This window comes from Trachypithecus francoisi, unplaced genomic scaffold, assembly GCF_009764315.1.
Source record: "Trachypithecus francoisi isolate TF-2019V2 unplaced genomic scaffold, Tfra_2.0 Lachesis_group0, whole genome shotgun sequence".
Classification (NCBI taxonomy): domain Eukaryota; kingdom Metazoa; phylum Chordata; class Mammalia; order Primates; family Cercopithecidae; genus Trachypithecus; species Trachypithecus francoisi.
The window spans coordinates 64,323,579-64,346,501 of NW_022681453.1; the positions used below are offsets into that span (position 1 = coordinate 64,323,579).

The 22,923-nt window shown below is 43.0% G+C and overlaps 1 protein-coding gene across 9 annotated transcripts in view; it reads right to left on the reverse strand.

Moving 5' to 3' along the window:
* The window catches only part of LOC117083390 (kalirin-like), a 141,280-nt gene that overhangs the window by 80,786 nt on the left and 37,571 nt on the right, over positions 1-22,923 (reverse strand). For 3 of the 9 annotated variants that reach the window (XM_033210977.1, XM_033210981.1, XM_033210980.1), the window contains exons 2-3: positions 10,882-11,165; positions 9,664-9,765 (exon numbers count right to left, since the gene is read on the reverse strand). In XM_033210977.1, coding sequence (XP_033066868.1) covers positions 9,664-9,765; positions 10,882-11,165 — 386 coding nt within the window. Of the gene's footprint in view, positions 1-6,252; positions 6,346-6,608; positions 6,612-9,663; positions 9,769-10,881; positions 11,166-22,923 lie in introns of all 9 variants that reach the window. The other 6 variants (XM_033210976.1, XM_033210979.1, XM_033210978.1 and 3 more) reach the window with 3 other exon arrangements.

Here is a 22,923-nt window from a genome sequence, read left to right on the forward strand (position 1 = left end):
ACAAAAACCTTACATAATATTCTCCGGACATAAAGCATTAGATCTAAGTCATTCCAAGGCAAACTGTTGGTGGGTATAGGGTACAATACATAGTTGAAAAGCTGAAGTCTGGATTTTCCAGGCCAGTGACATTTCAGGTTTGTAACTGGGTTAAAACAAATTTTGTGGAGGCTGGGCATGGTGGCTCACACCTGTAATCCCAGCACTTTGGGAGGTTAGTGCAGGAGAATTGCTTGAGGCCAGGAATTTGAGACCAGCCTGAGCAACACAGTGAGACCCTGCTCCACAAAACAAAAACAAAAACAAAAAAGATTGGTGGAAATCTAAACTTTTACCTTCTTACAACAGGTTGTAAGAAGACCAGCCTGACCAACATGGAGAAACTCTGTCTCTACTAAAAATACAAAATTAGCCTGGTGTGGTGGTGCATGCCTATAATCCCAGCTACTCGGGTGGCTGAGGCAGAAGAATAGCTTGAACCCGGGAGGCAGAGGTTGCAGTGAGCCGCCATTGCACTCCAGCCTGGGCAACAAGAAATAAGAGTGAAACTCCGTCTAAAAAAAAAAAAAAAAAAAAAAAAGAACCTCGGGAATCTCTTCCACAAAAGAATGCTAGAAGAACCCAGTCCCTGGAAACACACACCTCTGCAATGGATATGGTAAGGCCATTATTTTTTCCCATCTGGATTCTGAACTTTTGCTAACTCCACCTGGCTATTGACAAAACAAGTTAATTCTTCTAAAGGGGGCCAAAGCACACACACAAATACAGCCTGGCCGTGGCCATGTTCTTCCATGACCCACAAGGCTGGCCCAAGGAGATGAATGCTGTCAAAGTAGGAGAACCAGAGGGCAGGAAGTCTTGCTGAAGCAGGTAGGGCACATTCTCAGGGTGCCAGGCCACTAAGTAGACTAAACAGGAGCTCAGTCCTGGCCAGTCTCTTCTCTAAGGGCAGAGGATTATAAGCCAGGGTCCACCGGGTCCATGCTGAGCCCAGTGAACTATGCCAGTGTGTCACCCGATGATGAGCTCAGAGAGGGGCGGGCCTTCCTTCTTTTTCTTCTTTTCCTTCCTTCCTTCCTTCCTTCCTTCCTTCCCTTCCTTCCTTCCCTCCTTCCTTCCCTTCCCTCCTTCCTTCCTCCTTCCTTCCTCCCTCTTTCCTTCCTTCCTTCCTTTCCTTCCTTCCTTCCTCCCTCCCTCCTTCCCTTCTTCCCTTCTTCCCCCCTTCCCTTCCCTTCCCTCCCCTCCCCTCCCCTCCCCTTCCCTTCCTTTCCTTTTTGTAGAGACAGAGTCTTGCTTTGTCACCCAGGCTGGAGTGCAGTGGCGCGATCTTGGCTCACTGCAACCTCCGCCTCCTGGGTTCAAGTGATTCTCATGCCTTAGCCTCCCGAGGAGCTGAGATTACAGGTGCATGCCACCTTGCCCAGCTAATTTCTTTTGTATTTTACTAGAGATGGGGTTTCACCATGTTGCCTAGGCTGGTCTTGAACTCCTGAGCTCAGGCAATCTGCCTGCCTTGGCCTCCCAAAGTGCTAGGATTATGGTGTGAGCCACCACACCTGGCCTAGGGACTTTCTTTCTAGAGTCTCGGTCTTTCATGCCAGGAAGATGGTAGAATTCTGGGGCTCCAGGACTTCAGTTTAGAGATACACTAGATTCTCAAGGCCTTGTTTCTCAAACTTAGGGAATAAAACCAAATTGTATAGACTGTTCAGCTATTACTCTGTAACATTCATCCAACCAATATATCGCTGGCAAACAGTAAGTTTCCATGTGCCCAGCTTCATACCAAGCTACAGGAGATGAGGATGACACAGTTTCCTTTCCCTGTCCTTCACAAGGCAGTTGAAGAGGCTAAGAATTCACCTTTGTAGATGTTTGATTATCAGTTTACAAAGCCCATTCATACCTACTCAGTTATCATCATAACTCTTTTGGGATTAGATTTGAATAGACAGAATCAGCATCACTAATAAGTGAGGTAAAAGAGAACCCCAAGTAGACTAAGTAATTTTCCCAGGACTATACAGTAAGCAGCAGAGGCAGGACTAAATCCTAGGTCTTCTGATTCTTTACACACTCACTGCCAGCAGCAACAGTCCACAGGTCTAGAAAAGGCTTTATTAAAAATCACACAGTGAAAGCAGAAGGAGCCCTATTCCTGGCTTAAAGATAATACCTTAATGCAAAACCCAGAAAAAGAATGTTATTCCTATCTGGGGAGATGGGTGAGCATCCTTTCTTGATAAACAAAAGCACTGATTAAAGACTATGGCTGGTGGCAAGACCACAGAAGGGCCCATTAACATCCAGAATGACTCATTGGTGGGTAGTGAGTCTTCAGAAGTTTTATCTGCACTTCAGATAAACCCTGTCTTTGTTCCTTAACAGTAGGTCTTGTGCAGCAGAGATCCTAACTCACCGAGGCAGAAGCTTTGGTATAACAATGACCATGCAACCATAAAGCACCGGGGGCAGCTCTGGGAGGTAGGAACATGGGGGATCTCATGGCCTTTGGGTGGAGCCAGGAAGCCAAATGAATTCTAATGCAGAATTTGGCACCACGGCTTGAGCAACCAACAAAGCAGAAAGACTTTAAGGACTAAGTAAAGTCCAAGAATACCAGATGCTCCTGTAAGATGGAATTGAATTCTGTAAAGCGGAAAAACTTTATTAGTTCTTCCTCATATGGAATGAAGAAAACTCCCACCCATAAGTCTAGGTTCTGCCCTCTGGGGTAACAAAGAGTTAGGTGCTCTTTGCAACCTCATTCCCATGGCAGTGCTTCAATTACTAGAAGACAGCTCTTAAGTGTCTTCTCCTAACTTCTTCCCATACTTAACCTTGGTTTCCTCAACTTTCCTTCAAATTACATGGACCACATGGTCTGGTTATCTCCTCTGGGCCCCTCCAGTTTGTTCAAGAATATTGTAGAAGGTTGCATTTAGAATAGAATAATAGAATACGTTGGCTGGGCATGGTGGCTCATGCTTGTAATCCCAGTACTTTGGGAGGCTGAGGTGGGTGAATCACCGTGGTTAGGAGTTTGAGACCAGCCTGGCCAACATGGTGAAACCCTGTGTCTACTAAAAATACAAAAATTAGCCAGGTGTGGTGGCGTGCCTGTAATCCCAGCTACTCAAGAGGCTGAGGCATGAGAATCACTTGAACCTGGGAGGTGGAGGTTGCAGAGAACCGAGATCATGCCACTGCACTACTCCAGCCTGGGTGACAGAGTAAGACTCTGTCTCAAAAAAAAAAAAAAAAAAGGAAAGAATAGAATGCATTATTTACACACAGCTCATGACGTGTGTGGTCTGAATACCCTTGAATACTATTGCTTCTCTTTATCTGCACATTGTACTTTCGTTAACCAAGCCTGTGATAATACTCACTATCTTAGCAGCTATCACACAGTTGTACTTAGTCAAATAAATACTCCAGAGCTTTTACGGGCTTTGGATCTTTTCTTCTTCTAAGCTGAAGAACTGATAAGGAATAGGACTAAGAGTCTTGAAGGTGAAAATACAACTTAGTGCTCTCAAGCATGGCTGAGATATTATCAACCTAATATTGTTACATTGCTACCCTATGTGGGAAGGGAAGAAAGAGAAAGTGGTGGAAAGGACCAAGAATCAACTTTTGGTAGGAAGATTCTAAGAAACCAAACCACTGCTTCCTCTTTCCTTTCTGTGACGTGAGCTTGGTTTTACATGGTAAGCCAAAGATAGCTCTAATTCTGGGCTTACTGTAGGTCCTCAAGAGTAGTTATTGCTGGAAGAAGTTAAATCCTTCATTATGGCAAACTCACCACAGAAAGGACGTTCATTCGACATTTATTGAGAGCCTATAATAAAGCCAATCAACACCAATGCCATCCCACATCCCCTCTTCTCTAGAAAATTTGCTTTGATGGGACTTTTCTATGTCTTTGCTTACATGTTTAACACCTAGCCATGTTTAACACCACATATCACACGTATTAGTGGCCCAGAGACTGTCAGCAGTGCAAAGCTTAGCAGTAGTAGTAGGCAAAAGATAATCCAAAATATAAAAATAAAAATAAGTATAAAAGACTTTTTTTTACTAACAGAGCAAAAAAAAAAAAAAAAGAAAAGAAAAAAAACAGTAATATCCTAAATGGCTTATCATCTAGCTAGGGAGGTAAAATGCAAATGAAGACATTAAGATATTTTAACAAATTATGCTGCAGAGCTACTTAAGAGCTGTCACAGGCAGTATGTGGCTTTAATAATTACCATGGGATTACAATGGAAATTTGGCCTGGGCTGGTCAGAGAAGCCCCTGTAGAGAGATTTGAGGAGGACCCTGAATGACCATTATGCTCTAGATCAGCAAACATAAGAGGGAGAACATTCCAGAGAAGTGGGGCGATATGAACAAAAACTTGGAGGGAAGAAAGCCAAGTGTGAGTTTGAGGATAGCAGAGAAAATAATTTGTTTAGAACAGAGTTCATCAACCAAATAAATAACTAGATGCTGGAAAGGTAGGTTGGAGAACAGGCTACAAAAATATCAGAATATTAGATAAGCGTGGACTTTACGTATAGGCCAGTGATTCCCAAACTTTGATTATATATCTCTGTCATTGAAAATAATTTTGCTCATGTACCCCCAAACATGTAACTTGTCTATAAATTCTGTATCTATGCTACTGTACTATCATTATATACATAAGAAAACACATACAAAACCATTTTAAAATGATATAAAGAGGCTCTAATATTTTCTTCCCATACCCCAGTAAATTGTCTTATGTACCTGAGGGCACTCCCACATTGGAGACCACTGCTTATGCAGCCAAGAGAGAGGCAATAAGCAGTGTTTACAGAAGACTAATTTGGGGTGAAGGCAGACTGGGTGGGGAAAGGGCAGGCAATGGCTACTGCAATAGTCCAGGAATGAAGTCAGAGCCCAGGCTCAGATGGTAAAAGAAAAAATGCAAAAAAGAAAGAAAAAGGATGACTAAGAAAAATATTAAATATAGCATTTGTAGAATGAAGAGTGTATATGGGTTGGTGTGGAGAGGAAGGGAGAGCAAGTGAGAAATATCAGAGAGGGGTCTTTGAAAAGTCAACGTACTGCCCACAAGATACTTAACTCCTGCTGGTAGGAAAAGGAGAGATGGCAGGAAAATGGACAACCTTCAAGAGTTTGACACTAGGTACTAAAAACAGCAGGGTTTTTTTCTTTTCTTAATTAGAAAGGAAAATTTAGCAGGAAAAAAATAAAATCATATGTATTAAACCTTATTTATACAGGATATGCTGGGATATTTGAAAAGGGAGTTACTATAGTCAAAATTATTAGGTAGCTTTCCATAGACAGCATCCACCATTTTCCTCTAGCTCCTGGGCCAAGTGATTACTAAGACTGCCCAACAGAAGTCTGGCAGAAGCAAAGACAATTTATCCTAATGAGAATTGCAGGAAAAGCTAAATGGGTGATATGGATGAGAGTGAAAGAAAGGAAAATGCTTCCAGTTGTCATTCTGTGGTGATACACTTAAATGCAAAAACATGAGAGTGGAGGAACAGCTCTATCCTAATGAGCTATCCAAAAAGGGCCCTTGCACCAGCATTATGCCAAAACCCCAAACCTGCTCAGACTCATCACCTATCCCTCCAATCGGCTGATGGGTCAATGAGACAGTCACAGGCTAGACAGGCTGCCAGTGGCTTATGCTCAGGTTTTCCCCCCATGGTAGGGCTAGGCACTGGCTCTCTTAATTTATTGTGGTGAGGTATCCACACACTTTTCCCCATTCCCCTTTATAATCAGCAGTCTACTTTTGAGAGACTTTGCAAGCTGGAAGGCTACCCAAGGTCCCCCATAAAATTTCCTAGTGCTATCAAAGATCCAGTCAGTGTGTTCTGGGTCTCAGCATCACAGTGCACTAGCTTCTGGGCTAACCAAATATATATCAATTGCTGACTGAATGCCACTTGCCTGTGGGCCACTGGATCAGACTTGCAATGAGTTAAGTTTGTCTTGGATAGTTTTCAACTTTCATCAACGCTGCAGCCCCCAAATGATCTATTAATTCCCTATGCCCATTCCCAAACAAAGTCAGAAAGGACTCTGGGGTACAGTTTTTTAGAAACCATCATTAGCTGCAATCACATAGGAGGAATGAGGACAGGTGCAAAGGAGAAAACGGCAGACAGATGCAAGGCTGGAGCAGCGTGGAGGTGAGACACACACAGAACTGCCTCCAGGACCCCCACTTACCAGCTTGTTTTTGACCAACTTTTCTATTGCACTGACAAGGTCTGCAGCAGTAGGTACTTCAGTGGAAGCCTGCCGGGCTGCTAGCAAAGAGGACTGCAAGACATCGAGCAGCAGAGGAAAAGCAGATTAGCAAGGAATAAGGAACAGTGATCAGGAAGTAAAACAGAAAGTCCAAAGTTCAAAGCAGGGAAGGGAAGCAAAGTTCTGTGTTTAGAGGGAACAGGTGATAGACGGAGAAGAGTGTGGGTGTAATACAGGCCTGCCCAACCCCTTATCAGAAATTCTAGCCAGCAGCAAATGGATGGGACTAGGCTATCCTTAGGCAAGCCTATGAAAGAGGGGAGAGGAGGAATCACTGACTTCCTGGGAAGCCTACAGGCCAGGGCTGCACCCACTGACAGCAACAGCTTGGAGGGTGGGGGCTACTGCTCTGTGGGCAAACAAGACTTTGGCCACTACACAGTTGCCCGTTGCTGTTTCGGGGTGTGAAGGATTCAATAAACTCAGCCTCCAGTGTGTCCAAAAAAGGGAAACGGTCCTTGCTTTACTATAGCCTTAAATATAGATCCTTATGTGTCTAGCAAAAATGCTAGGGGCAGGACCCTTAGCGACCAGCAAGCTAGATACTCCCTTCCTATATTCTCTCCCTCTTTCTTCCTCTCCCCCTCTGCCCCTGACACACATATACCCTTACCCCTCCACAAAGCATAGCTGGCTCTGATAAGGCCCCTGAACTGGAACACTAGGAAGTAATAAAAGACTTTAGCAGGAGTCCTGAAGCAGCCAGGAACTATATCCTGTTCATAGCAAAGAGAGACGACTCCAGGACCTCCCTGTGTCCCCTTTCCCCTGCACCAGCAATAAGGAGTTGTCCATGTGGTTGTTTGGTCAATGGTTTGGGGCTTCCTGCTCACTGAAGGATGGTGGTTTTTTGTTTGGCTTTTTCTTCCTTCTTCTACCTGAGAAGAAACTGGGGGAGAAATGGTTAACCCCCCACAGTACGTGTGTGCTTTTACTTCCAGTTTATCAGAGCAGACGGCAGTGGTATTCCCAAAGCCAGGACATAGGCTCCTTCAAGTGTGCCCCTTGGGTTAGAGGAAAAGTTTCAAAAATGAAGCTTCTCATCTAATCTAAGTTACTTTATTAAGTCTTTGCTTCTGAGATGGGAGGAAAATAATTATAATTAAGGAAGATATAATAATATTATTTTTCTGTCTTGGGGAATGCAGGAAAAAGCTTACATCTATGTGGAAAATCAAATTATCCTCTTTTTAATCTAGTAGTCCTACTCCTGGGAATTTATTCCAAGGACAGAAGTCAAAAGAACAAATGCTTTATATACACAGTGATCTGTATGTAGTAGTATTAGCCATAGTAGCAAACAGTGGAAACACCCTGTTACGATGTCCCCAACAGGCTAATCAAACACATTATAGAACAGAAAATAAGCAAAGTTTTCTCCAGCTATGAAAATTATAGCTAGGAAGAAAACAATTAATGCAATTTTAGGAAACGGTAGCAAATAAGACATTGGACATATCATATGCATATTATAATTGTAAAAGTAAAACGTACACACATATGAAAAAGATTAGAAGGAAACATGGAGAAGGCAAGTGCACAATATTACAATGGTGAACTTTTAAAAATTCCTTTGACAGTGTTGTAAAAATTGTTGTAATAAATCCAACTCCATTTGCTAGATGCTCTGAAGTTCATCCCACTCCCAAACATTGATAAAAACATACAGAAATCAAACAAGCAGGAATAAGGAGAATTCATGTATCTGAAAAGAAACTGTTGCCATCTGCCCCATTTCTGGATAAGGAAAAGGCTACACAAATAAAGGTAAGTCAGAATTCTCAGTTAAAAATTATCCAGAAACAATGTAACATCCGTTTCTGTAAATAAGCTGTGTTTGAGGGAATTAGAGAGAGAGGGTGGTGACCTTATGCAAGCAGTGCCCTTGGACAGAGGGCTGTGTGAGACCTGGGCACCCTACTCCCCAGGCCACGATCGCTGTTTATAAAATACATTACAAGTAGGCAGGGTCTCATTCCCATCTCAAGGTGAAGCACCAGCACTTCTGTCTCAGAAACGCAGGATGGCATAACACCGGCCTTCCTACTATGTTTCTTCCCAGTGATCCAGAGTCAAAGATCTGGCCCTGAAGACAGGGCCACCAACATCACCTAGGAGAGGCCACGACTAGGTGAGTCACATCATGGGGGCAGCTGCCACATCTCAGAGTCCTTAGACTCTGTCCTTCCAGCCTTCCAGAGGAAGACTTCAGTTAATGTCTGTGGGTTAACAATTCAAATGCAAAGCAGAGACAATTAAAATAAGAACTGAGATGTCACCAGAAAGGACACATCCGCAGACGGTGCTTTTTGAATTGTGTGCTCGATGGTACTACAGAGATTTGTTTCCTGCTTACACTTGCTGGGCCACCTCCTGGAGGGAGGCTGTCCCACTACAGGACAGAGCACCAGAGAGCACAGGACAGCCTGGAGGGACAGGTAGGCAAGCCGCTGCGTCCACTACCACCACTGCAACAAAACAGCACTCAAAAAAGCAAATTGAAAGTGATATACAGTCAAAACCCAAAACTGCCACTTCCACATCTAGAGTCGAAGAGAATCAGCAACACTTAAGGCAAGAAAAACACAGTGACGTGAAAGCAGGGCTGCAAGGAGACTGAGTGGCAAGTGAGGGAGAACACAAAGCTGCCCCAAGCCTCGGTCAGTACCTGGAAGTACATCTAACCCACGCTTCTGCTCCAGAACAATTGGGATGATCACCGGGTGACTGGAGACACAGGGAGCATCGATAAAATACCAGTGAGCCTCTGCATGCCAGTGGGCCAGGGAATCTTGCAAAGCAAAGACGGGCAATTTTGCATATGAGGTCTGTCCACCTTTGACAATAACTTCCCCTTAGCAGCATCTCCATTCCTCATACTGTCATTGCAAAATTTGACCAACACTGGGCTTGACTGGTAGCTACCATTAGTTAGAGTTTAGAGTTAGGTATAGGGAAAACAACTAACATGTAGGTTGTACAGTCAGGTATGACAAAATGGTTGTGGACTGGAACTACCTGGAATTGCTCCTTTTAGGATGCGCTGCTTCCAAAGACAGAACCATTACCCTTTATCAACAGGACAAGACACCAGGCAGATTCCCACTTTGAGAATTCTGCACACACCCCCTCCACTGCCTAGAATGAAGCTGGACCTCCAGGGTTGGGGAAGGGACACCTACCAAATAGAGACACAATTGACATCAGCATGGATTCACGCGGAGGACGAGATAACATGGGAGAAAGAGTACGACTACCCCCATCACACACAAAAAACAAAATCACCCCCTGCACATTGCTCTTTTAAGTGAGAAAGGAAAGAAGTTCTACCATTTCATCCTGTGTAGGGTCGTTGTCAAAAATCTTCATAGGCGGTGGGAGGGGTGTGTGTGACTCTTCATCCGGCTCATCTTCACCCCAACCTTTCTTGCTCTTCTAGAACAAAAGAGCAGCATTAGTTACTGTGTCACAAGCTAAACATGCCAGTGGTTCTGGACTTGACATTAACAAAAATAATACATAGGAGGAGAGTTCCTCTCTCAACTCACTCCTAACTGTTCAGTCACAATTTCCTCTTTTGAAACATGGATACACCTGCTTATTTCAAATGAGAGTGAGCACCAATGGGGAACACACACACAACCCCAAAAAGAAGCAAAACAAGCAACTATCTATCTTATTGATTAGCAAGAAAATAAAAAGCTGGAAGTAGTCAGAGAGAGCCTAACTTTTACATTTTTGTAAAAAATGCCGCCAGGCTCAGCTGCCATTTCCAGAGGGAGAAATGGCAGGTAGCATAAAATCACAACAAGAGGGGGTCCGGTTACACATCACAAAGAAGTTCTTAGCAACATCAGTGATTAGAGCAGGATTGTGTGCCAAATAAAAGAGGTATCTCATTTCCCCAACCAAAACATATCCAGTGTCTTTTGGTTACAGAATCTCAGCTTCGTCCAGCCTAACTCTGGCTACAGTCTCTCAAACCTTCCAGTACGGGTATTCATTAGTTTTCATGAAGGCCCATTTAATCATTGGCTGACTTTCTGATTAAAGTTTTTCTTTGAGCTGAGACCCTGCCTATTGTAATCTTCATCTGTTCATCTGGAGTAACTCTGGAAGGTGTATTCTTTTTGATGTGTGGCACTGCTCAAGAGACTTGAAAACAGTTATAATCTTCCAGCACAGTCCTGTTTCCAAAGTGAAACAATCTTTATTCTTTTATTCTAAATATAAACAGGTCTAGCTGGTTTTAATGTAGTCCTTAGTAGAGGTAGGGAACTAATGACCAAATGACTCCCCTCAGGCCCAGGTCCTATCTCCAAATCTGGCAAATGGTTTCTGTCTGCTAGATGTCTTAGGTGCTAGTCAGTTTCTGAATCGACCACAAATCAAACTGGCCAATGTCTTAAGAATAAAATGAATCCAAATCACTTAGGCTCAAGATAACACACAAGTGGAGATTTGAGATGGCCTAGTTGACAAAACCTGAGGAAGGAATCATGTCAGAAGGCCCTCCTGATGGACAACTCTGGGGCCCCATGTAAGTACCTCATCAGCGCTGTCACCCTGTGGGGTTGTCTCATCCCCAGGCTTGGGAGATCCCAGGTCGAAGCTCTTCCGACCATCCCGAACTTTCTTCTGCTTTTTGATGTTTCCATCTGCTTTCCCGCTGTTGAGCCGACGCACAGGACTCGTCAGCCACTTCTTAAGGGTGTTGGTGGAGCGCTTGGGACCCGGGGAACTGTGGATGGAGTTCAGGGAGGGCTGGGCCTGCAGATTGGCCACAGACTCGGACTTGCCTCCATTCTCACTTGAGGAATGAGAGTATACATCTGAGGAAAAGGGACAGACACAGCCATGTCAGAGGCAGTGAAGGCAGGCCGCAAACCTGGGAGTGAGACAGCTCCATCCTCAGGAAGCTAGCGCACAAGGCAGAATATCCAGGCCAGCTGTAGACCCCAGTCCAGAGAACCCTATCAAGAACAGCAAGAAAATGTTTGACTCACTCAATTTTTAATGTATGAAGCACCATTCCATAAAGGAGTGGGCAGAAGACAGATACTCCTGCCTTCGTGGAGTTTACATTCTGGCGGGAGACACATATAATAGACTATAACAATAAAATAAGCAAAATGAAAAGTATGACAGGTGGTGAGAAGTACCACATCAAAACAAAAAGTAGGGAAAGGGATTAGGGAATGCTGGGGTTGGAAAAGAGGGTACAGCTTGAACAGTTGGTCAGAGACAGTCTCATGACATGACATGTGAGCCAAGGCCTAGTGGTGGTGACGCCATCTGGCGAAGGGCCTTCTGGACAGAAGAGCAAACACAAAGGGCCCAAGGCAAGGCCTGGGGTGGCCTTGGTGGAGTAAGCCAGGGGGGATCAGTAAGAAAGGAAGTCAGAAAAGCTGCCGGGAGCTGGGTCAACAAGCATGTGGTGGGCCAGTGTTACGCCTCTGGCTTTTACCTGGAGTGAAAACCCGCTGGAAGACTCTGAGCCAGAGTGATAAATATGGCTTATATTTTTAAAGGTCATTCTGGTTTCTATATTGAGGGCAAGTGGAAATAGGGATACTGGTTGGGAGGCTACTGCACTATTCCAGGTGACGGACGTTGGTGGTTTAGAAGTAGGGTGGTCCTAGTGGTTGTTAGAAGTGATCAGATTCTGGAGATGTTTTGCTGGAAGGGCCAATATGATTTGCTGACAGACTGTGCATGAGATATGAAAAAAGAGTCAAAGGCAACTCAGGTTTTGGGTCTGAGGTTAGGACAGGGTTCCTGAGATGTGGAAGAATACAGAAGGAACAGGATTGGGGAAGGGAATATAGGAGTTTAGTTTTAGACATCTTTGAGATGCCCATTAGATACCTGAGTGGAGAAATTGAATAGCAGCTTGCCATCAAGTCTGGAGCTCAGGGGAGAAAGTGCTAGTGAGCTGGAGATAATTGCGGAGTTGTCAGAGGAGAGATGGGGTTGGAAGCCATGAAGCTGGGTGAGATCAGTGAGGAGTGTGGATATGGATAATGACAGAGTCCAAGGACTAAGCCAGAAGCAGGAAGACAAGAGGACAAGAAAGTAGCCAGTGAGGTAGGAGTAAAACCAGAAGAGTGAGGTGTTCTGGAAGCTGCATGTGGAAAATGTCTTACAAAGGGAGAAATTAGCTGTGTCCAATTCTGCTTGATAGGTCAGGACAGATGACCTAAGAATTAAGTCTTAAAACTGAGCAACATGGAGATCATCGGTGACTTTGAAAAAAGCAGCAGTAGTGGAATGGAGGGGGCCATGGCCTAATTAGCGAGGATGCAAGAGCATGGGTGTAAGAAACAAGACAGAGTATAGAGAATTCCTGTACTGTTTTAAAGGCATAGTGATTGGAGAACAAGAGTTTGTCTGGTTTTGTTTTTAAAATCTCAGCATATTGTTTGTAAGCCGTATGCCATATATTGACTGTTTTCAATCACATAATATGCTTGCAATAGCCTGAACATTTTATGTGGACTACCATTTCATTCTCCGCATAACTCTATGAAGTAGGTTCTGTTATTGTCCTCATTTTACAGAAGAAGAAACTGCAGACTTAAAGAGTTAACTTGCTTAAGGACATGCAGCTCATAGGGGCAAGGTGAAATCTGAACTCCAGACAGCCAGACTTGAGCACTAAACTACACTACTGGAGCCGGGTGTGGTGGCACATGCCTGTAATCCCAACTACCCGGGAGGCTGAGGCAGGAGGATCACTTGAACCCAGGAGGCAGAGGTTGCAGTGAGCCAAGATCGCACCACTGCACTCTAGCCTGGGTGACAGAGGGAGACTCCATCTCAAAACAAACAAACAAACAAACAAACAAACAAACAAACACTACTGGGCCTTTCATGTCTACTCCCGCCCAGTTCTCTAGGCTCCCTCTGAATATGGGGTTAGGGATGAGGTTGGAGGAAGAGCAAGTCCAGGGAAAGCCTCACTGCCATGGAAGAATAGAGAGGCAAGAACAGGCATGGGGCAGATGTGGGCATGCAGGAAAAGCACGTTGAGCAAACTTTATTTAATTTTCCCTAAATCCTTGATTTCTGAATACTCATTAAACTTGGAGGAGATCAGTATTAGAATCTACCTATCTTGGCTTTAGAGAACAGTTTTGAGTTATTCAAAAGAAAGCCCTTTAAGTCCACTTCAGATGTCTTCCTAGCTCTCAGTGCTTGGGGATGCTGTTCTTGTTTCTGCTAGTATTGAGAAAGCCAGGATCCCCAGACATTCGAAAGTTGCACAGGAGCATCGGCATGCAAATCAAGATCCTCAGTGAGAACTTCTAAGTAACAATTATGTCATGGAGCACCGATTAGCTCATCTATTCTAAAGATATATAAGACAGATTTTTATTTTCATAGACCTCTTATCCAGCTGTATACAGACATCCATACACAATGGTAGAGAGAAGCAGAGAGAGAGAGAGAGAGAGAGAGAAAATGAAAAAGCAAGATTGAGCACGCAAAATAAAGATACATTCACAAGGCTGTATGTGATTAATTGCCAGAGGGCTGGTATGGACTTTAGCTGACAAGTAAGCAGAGTTCAGAGGAGGGTCAGATCAGTGTAGGCGGGATTGATCTGAAAAGATTTAATGGAAGAGCTGTATCTGAATAGAAGGGCGAAGGAATTCCAAAAGGGACAAACAGCAGGAACAAAAGCACAGAGGCAGGAAAAATGAAAAATAGGTTAACAGCCAGTAATAGATCCTTTGGGTGAAATAAAGATTAGTGGAGAAAGAGAACCTGGATAGAAAAATTTGTGAGGACATTCAATAATAAACCAGAGGAGTAAAAACTTTATTATGAGACTACTGGGAAATGACATAAAAAGGGTTTTTGTTGTTGTTGCTTTGTTTTTAATTAATCTTGGCAACTATATACAGCACAGCCCTGGGAAGGAGGAATTAGAATCCAGAAAGCCACACTAGGGCTGTGCACAGGGAATACAAAGAAATGAACGTGAGACACTTCAAAGCAAGAAGTGATACCATTAGCATCTGAACAAATCAAAGGTGAGTTGTCTCTGTGAATGCTGCTGCTTCTCATCATCACCGTGGTCTTGGGAGAACACCTGACCAGCTCTACCTCGCCCACACATAGGTCCCCTGACAGTGCCAGTTTGCATACTGATACTTAAATCAAACACAGGACTAGGTATTTAAACAAAGTATTACAGGGGCTTTTCATATCTACTCAAAGACTGAGTCACCTTTTCCTATAATGACTTTGCCCTACACCTAGACTAGAGGTCTAATCTACCTGGGAGGCCCTCTGGCCTACATGTAGACAACAGAGAAGAAATAAAATCCTGAAACAGGGTGAAAGGATATGGCCGGGCTTGGTGGCTCATGCATGTAATCCCAGAACTTTGGGAGGCAGAGATGGGCAGATCACTTGAGGCCAGAAGTTTAGGACCAGCCTGGCCAAAATGGCAAGACTCCGGCTCTACAAAAAAAAAAAAAAAAAAAAATTAGCCAGGCATGGTGGTACATGACTAAAATCCCAGCCACTTGGGAGGCTGAGGCATGAGAACAGTTTGAGCCTAGGAGGCGGAGGTTGCAGTTAGCTGAGATCACGCCACTGCACTTTAGCCTGGGCAACAGAGCAAGAGAAAGAAGAAAAGAGAAAAGAGAGAAGAGAGAAGAGAGAAGACAGAAGAAGGAAGGAAGGAAGGAAGGAGGGAAGGAGGGAAAGAGGGAAGGAGGGAGGGAGGGAGGGAGGAGGGAGGGAGGAGGGAGGGAGGGAGGGAGGGAAGGAAGGAAGGAAGGAAGGAAGGAAGGAAGGAAGGAAGGAAGGAAGGAAGGAAAGGAAAGGTGAGTGGATGCTTTTGCCAATAGACAGCTGTCTCCAGTAGTTACAAATGGCTGGTCTCATGGGCACCAATCTCAGGCTTTCTGAGCCTTGACCCTGCTGGAACTTTTTTAGATATTGCTAGAGTTTTGTGCATAATTTGGAAAACAGCGGCAGAACATTTGTATTTGGAAGCATAAAAATTGAGCTTCTAAAATTCTCTGGTATGAAACAAAACTCATACGGTTGCTATACTCAGGGAATATTAGGAGATCGACTAACTTGGTTGGCATCCCTTTAAGGAAAAGGTTGTAATCTTATCTCAGAAAATTCCTTGCTGGCTGTGGTCTTGGGTGTGTTGACATTGTTTCTGAAGTGTTTGGTGTGGGTCAAACTACTGTTCTCAGAAGGTTGGGTGATAAACGTCTTCAGAACACTGGTAATAGAAGCAGAACCTCTCTGCTATCTTTCTGCTGATAAGCTTGCAGAAGCTTTTCATTCACTAGACCCCTGTGATTCTATGTGGCTCTACTGAATCTAAGCCTTCAAGACTTATCATCAGCACGTCATGTCAGCAGAACTAGAGGCCTGGCCACATTACTGTGCCTTGTGTTACCAGGCAAGACAGATGGACTGTCTAAGATTTCTGTTCCATGGCACACCATGGCCTGGTTTTGAGATTCACAAATGCACATTTTGAATGACCATTCATCTCTTCCCCTATTGTCATTTATTTCTGCTTTTTTTTGCTTTCTGTGAAAATTAACGGCAAGAGTATAAAGTACAAATTAAAAACCAAGAGTAATCTCAATTTTGTTGCTTCAAGTTTGTTCCACTCAAACTACTGGAGCCATGCAACCATGGCCCAAGTAATGGGAATCTCAGAGCTGGAAGCAATGTAATTCATCAACTAGTTGATGTTCTGACTTGGGACAAGACCATTTCCAAGACACTTTAAATGCCTGGTTATAAAAGAATGTGGCATCATTTAGATTAGAAACATCTACTTAGTTAATGGCTTCTTCAGAGGGATTGGCATGTTATGCTCATCCCATCTTTTTTGGAAAATGGCTGCCATTAGCTGTGGGAGAAGTTATTTTATTATCTTTCTAGATAAAACAGTTAAGTGACAGATTTGGAACATCTACAACAATAATATTGTTCTCTCATCAAATCATCCCAAGTCCAGGCAGGTATTATTTATTAGGATTCCCACCTTAGGAAACAGAAAATGAGACTGTTTTAGGAAACTGAGGCTCATAGTGACTGGTAAAGGCAAGACTTAAACCTAGATCTGACTCCACCACACATATATTTAATCTTATCTCTACATCCATGTTCACTCCATGTGTTCCTTTCATCTTTACTGTTATTATAGAAAGGAGCATCAAGTTGCTTAAAGGTTTATATGTGGAAAAGCGACTGTCACAAACCAGTAACAAAACTAGTACCAGCATCTAGGCATCCCTAGGCCTATTCTAGGGCTCTGAACCAACGCTTCCTCTTTAGCAAAGAGGCTTTAGAAACTTCCCAAAGACCAATGACTGACATTAAGTAAATGGGAAGACAAATGAATCCCTGGACACTGCAAATAATAAAGAGCCCCTAATGTTCTGAATTTAAAAAATATTTTCTGAAGCTAATTATATCATGAAATAGTTTTAAAATATAGAAAAATATAGAAAAAAATTGACATGTATGCACCCATCACTTAGATATAGTGTAAACATTTTCCCATATTTACTTTAGGTTTTTTAAAAATAAAAGATTACAGATATAGTTGAAGCCTTTTATGTTGCCCAGTTGCAATCCTACTCTACTTGCCCTCATCAGAGTTAAATTCTCTTCTGAAGCTGGTGTGCATCTTTCTTATCCATGTTGTTAAACATTTACTTTTATGTGAATATAGCATTATTTTGTGTTTTATATTTTATATAATTATCATATTATATAATGTAGGTATCACTTTGCAACTTCATTTATTCAAAATTATTTGAGATTTATTCATGTTCATATATGTAGATCTAGTTCATTCATGTTAATTTTTTTTTTTCTTTGAAACAGAGTCTTGCTCTGTTGCCCAAGCTGGAGTGCAGTGGTATAATCTCAGCTCAGTGCAACGTCTGCCTCCCAAGTACAAGTGATTCTCCTGCCTCAACCTCCGGTGTAGCTGGGATTATAGGCGCACGCCACCACACCCTGCTAATTTTTGTATTTTTAGTAGCGATGGGGTTTCACCATGCTGGCCAGGCTGGTCTCGAACTCCTGACCTCAGATGATCTGGCCACCTCAGCCTCCCAAAGTGCTGGGATTACAGGTGTGAGCCACCGTGCCCAGCCTCATGTTAATTGTTGAATAATATTCTTTCTTAGGCTATATCATAATTTTGTAATATCTTTTCATAATGATGAACATTTGGGCATATGGAGATATAGAGATAAATAGATACATAATTGTACAAATCTGTTTACATGAGTGTGAGAATTCTTCTAGGCCAGTGCTTCCCAAACTGTCTATGGTAAAGAATCAATTTTACTTGTTTCTAAGCTATTTTGGACCATCACTTTTTTTTTTTTTTTTAAAGAAGATAGAGATGGGGTCTCACTATGTTGCTCAGGCTGGTTTCGAACTCCTGAGCTCAAGGGATCCTCCCACCTCAGCCTCCAAAGCACAGGCATGAGCCATCGAACCTGGCCAGACCAATACTTTTATGAAATATATCACACTCTTGGATGTTGTGGAACTGTCAAAACACTCTTATTTTCTGTGCTCATCTCACTGTCGATTGGTTAGTTCAAAGACCTTGGCTGTCTGTAGGTCACACACTGAACAGCACTGCTTTTACTCGAAAGCATAAATCTCCAGGTGGAACTACCTGGCTCCACCACCGAGCAGCTGTTATGACTCTGGGCAGGTTACCTTGGTTTCTGTATCTCTGTATCTTGGTTTCCTCATCAGTAGGGAATATCAGAACCTATCTCATAAGGTTGCTCCTAAGATTAAGAAGTTAATATTTGTAAAGTGTTTAGAACAATGTCTAGACCCAGAGAAGCACCATTTAAGTATTTGTTAAATAAAAATTAATAAAACCATAAAAACCTCCCCTAATTCCATGATCGACTTTTTTCTGTGTATTCATTCATTCATTCCATCTGTGTGTTCTTCCACAGGCTAGTCTCGATATATTAAGCATCAAAAGTTTTAGCTTCAAAGTTCTATGTCTCACGAAAGTAATGAAAAACCTAATATTACCAGTTGCCACCCAGTGATAGATTCTCCCTATCTCCAGTAAGTAATGATAGCTCTTTAACCACTCCTAAGACCAATGCCTGAAGTCTCTTCCTAGAATAAGGTAGCCTCATCCTTTGGCTATCAGGCAATTTTCCCCCGCCCTCACCATTTGGAAGTTTAAGCAGCACAGGTTATTCCCTGAAGATGACACCTGCCTCCTTCTATCTACAGGGGTATCTCTCAGAATGGGAGCCTCTGAAGGACCCTATGAGGAGGTAATTGAACAACTGTTGAGATTATTGTCTCAGATACCATCTTGGGGTTAGAATAAGCATGTCGATGTTATTAGCCTAAGCCTTGGGGCAACAACTCCATGATATCAGGCATTTTAATCACAGTACAGTAATCTCCCCCTTATCCATGAGGGATGCAGTCCAAGATCCCCAGCAGATGCCTGAAACTTCAGATGGTATCAAAACCTATATATGTTTTTTTCTATACCTATGATAAAGCTTAATTTATAAATTAGGCCTCAAGAGATTAACAACAACAACTAATAATGAAGTTGGACAACTATAACAATATGCCAGGATCACTACTCCCACACTTTGGGAGCCATCATTTAGTAAAATACAGGTAACTTGAACACAAGCACTGCAATACCATGACAATTGATCCAATAACTGAGGCAGCTACTAAGTGACTAATGGGCAGGTAGCACATACAGCATGGAGATGCTGGACAAAGGAATGATTCAGATTCACATCCTGGGCAGGATGGAGTAGGATGGTGTGAGATTTCATCACACTACTCAGAACAGTGCACAATTTAAAACTCACGAACTGTTTATTTCTGAAATTTTCCATTTAATATTTTCAGACCTCAGTTAACTGTGGGTAACTGAAACCGCAGAAAGTGAAACCACAGATAGATGGGGACTGTTTTAGCATGTTTCCATGCAACACACATAAGTGCTACCTGCTTCAACTGAAAGTAAATACCAGAATAAAGCCTGGGAGCGCTTGTACATTGAACATATCCTAACCAGTCCATTGTCTGTGTCAAACGTTGTCCTTCTACTTAGGTAGCCTTTCATTAGTGTGATGATTAGTACTGAGTGTCAACCTGATTGGATTGAAGGATGCAAAGTACTGATCCTGGGTGTGCCTGTGAGGGTGTTGCCAAAGGAAATTAACATTTGAGTCACTGGGCTGGGGAAGGCAGACCCACCCTTAGTCCAGGTAGGCACCATCTAATCAGCTGCCAGAGCAGCTAGAATATAAAGCAGGCAGATAAAACGTGAAAAGACTAGACGGGCCTAGCCTCCCAGCTTACATCTTTCTCCAGTGCTGGATGTTTCCCATCCTCAAATATTGGACTCCACGTTCTTCAGTTTGGGGACTTGGACTGGCTCTCCTTGCTCCTCAGTTTGCAGATGACCTATTGTGGGACCTTGTGATCATGTGAGTTAATAAACTCCCGTGTGTGTGTGTGTGTGTGTGTGTGTGTATAGAATATGTCTCCTATTAGTTCTGTCTCTCTAGAGAACTCTGACTAATACAATTAGTAGCCAAACAGAAGATACGTGCATAGGCCAGGTGCACTGACTCACACCTGTAATCCCAGCACTTTGGGAAGCCGAGGCAGGAAGATTGCTCGAGCCCAGGAGTTTGAGACCAGCCTGGGCAACATAGCAGGATGAAAGAAAAAAGCAAAGCAAAGCAAATGAAAGAAAGAAAGAAAGAGACAAAAAAGAAAGAGAGAGAGAAAAAAAGAGAAGAGAGAGACAAAGAAAGAAAAAGAGAAAAGAAAGAAACCTGTATAGACATTGGTAGGAACTGAATATACCAGAAATGTATTATATCTGATACAACTCATTTAGAAATTTAATTTCTTGTTTTTAAAGTTTCAACTCATACTTACTTCAATGTTACACCTAAAAAAAAATGCTTCTCCCCTTTCTGCTTTAGTGTAAAATTTGCCAAACTATTCTGAAATCAGAACACACTGTACACAAGTCATCAAAGAGTGCAAACATAGGCTCTGGCAAATGCTTTATGGCTACATCCACAGGACTGTCACCCAGTACCTTTCTAATCACAAAATACTGACTTAGCCTTATTTCTACGGACCCCAAGATGATTTGGAAGTAGAGAAGGACTATGCTTCCCAGACAGAAAAAGAAGACGGTTCTAATAGTGTTAGGAGTTTACTGTCCCCAAAGACCAGTAACTGTCTTTGCAAGGGGTAGGCTGGGACCCTAGAGAACAAGCATATGTGCAGGTGGCATCCAAGGCTTCCGTGGATTGTGGGCATCCTGAATATATTACTCACGAGGCTGGCTCACTATTTTCTACACTCGCTTGAGTAGCACAACTCAAAAATGAAAAACTCTGTTTCAATCCATTCTTCTGGAGTTCAGTGATGGTATTCAAGCACACCCCAAAGGCATGTCTTCTATATAATGTATCATGTGATTGTTAAAAGACATGGGGCCCAGTTGCTCCATATATACCATACGTGCTTTATCTAGATGGTCAATAGGTCTATAAATGTCCACCTGATGTTCAACATAATACTGAATTAGAAACTTTGACTCCAAAGGCTGAAATCAGAAGAAACCACAAAGATTTCTAATATCGACTAATGATTTACAGAGGGGTCCTTTGACCTTCTGTTCTTTTGTCTTGCTTTAGCTCCAATGGCATGGGAATAACTGCAAACTCATTCATACTGCTTTCATATGGCTTTAGTTGTATAAGGCCAATGTACTTAAATACATCTGTTTGAAGATATTATATACTCAAACATTCCTATTTTCTTTGCTTTACAGAAATAATTTGCTAATATAAACATTATAGAAATATCATATATACATTTTTGTTCACACTGGAAATTGACTATCTAGAGAAGGGCACATGATGGGAGGGCCAAGGGTGAAAATTTCCTGGGTAGCCAATAGATAAATCTATGTTTGTAAGCATTGATAGCACAAGGCCTGCAGTAAGTATTATTAAATAATATGTCCTGCATGGTATATAATAATACTTTAGCAAAATTTAGCAGAATATAAGCTCCTGGTTGCATATTCAGCTGAGGTCCTAAGGCTATGTACGGTCAGGTCCTGGCATGGCTGGCTTCTCAGCAAACCATCTGGTTAGCCAACTTGGTGCCTGGGCCACTTAGCTCTGGAGAATGAAGATAGCTGCTATGGTGACAGCAATAGGAAATGGGGGGGGGGTGGTAGAAATACTGTTTTTTGACACTAGGAAACTTGTTGCCCTTGCAATTACTCTTACCACAACTTTAGACTAAAAGTGGCAGATGCATCTTGGCTCAGAATATTCCATCTTCCGTCTCTTAGTCATTCCCAAGTCTCAAATGCATAGTGCAAACCCCTGCCTCCCACTTACTATGCCACCGCTTTTCCAGTGCATCCTTTACCAACTCAACATCCTTTACCTCACCACTTTAGTCAGACTTAACTTTGTGTTTTTATAAATTTTGTACAACTGAATCCTTATGCATTTAGAACATCTATATCTACTTTTTCCCATTAAATTAAAAGTACAAAAGCAAGGGCCACATCTTAGTTCATTTCTAGTTATTGTCCCCCTTCTTTTCCCAATATGGCTGCTCCTGTCCTGGCAGAATGTGTACAGAAATCTGAGCCACAGAAATGATTCCAGATCCAGTGGCATCCACATAGGGCAGGGATCCTTCTCATCTTCAGAGCCCATTGGGACATTGACTCTCAATAGAAATATCTCGCCGAGACGGGCGGATCACGAGGTCAGGAGATCGAGACCATCCTGGCTAACAGTGAAACCCCATCTCTACTAAAAAATACAAAAAAAAACGAGCCGGGTGAGGTGGCGGGCGCCTGTAGTCCCAGCTACTCAGGAGGCTGAGGCAGGAGAATGGCGTGAACCCGGGAGGCGGAGCTTGCAGTGAGCTGAGATCCGGCCACTGCACTCCAGCCCGGGCGACAGAGCGAGACTCCGTCTCAAAAAAAAAAAAAAAAAAAAAAAGAAATATCTCCAACAGGCAATCTCCACAGATGGAAAAGTCAGCACCTCTGCACCTCTGGCTTCAAATTAGAAGTCTCCTAAATTTTGTTCTAATTCACTGCAGATCTCCTTCAACTACTGCAGGCTCCTTCAGTGTTGTCCTCCCCACCACTCTGGCCCCACGCTTTGGCTCCTGTTGGAATGGCATTGGAATCAGAGGATAAAATGAAAGTTCCCAATTTGACTGTCCTCAAGGTCTCCTCGACCTCAGGTTTTCCTGTGTAATCCTCTGAGTCAGAGATAGAGGGAGGAAAGCCCTAAAAGGGCAATGAACTCCACCCTCTGCCCCTAGATAAGCATGTCCTGAAAACACAAGGCTGCTGCTCTGATAGACTGTGGTGCTGACTCACTGGACTCACTGCCCCATCTAGCTGCCTCTGGAAGTTAATGGCGAGAAAATTCTCTTTATATTCCACCAGTGGTGGATTCTGAAGCTTGATATGTGGGATCAAGTAAAAGTCAGTGAAAGCAG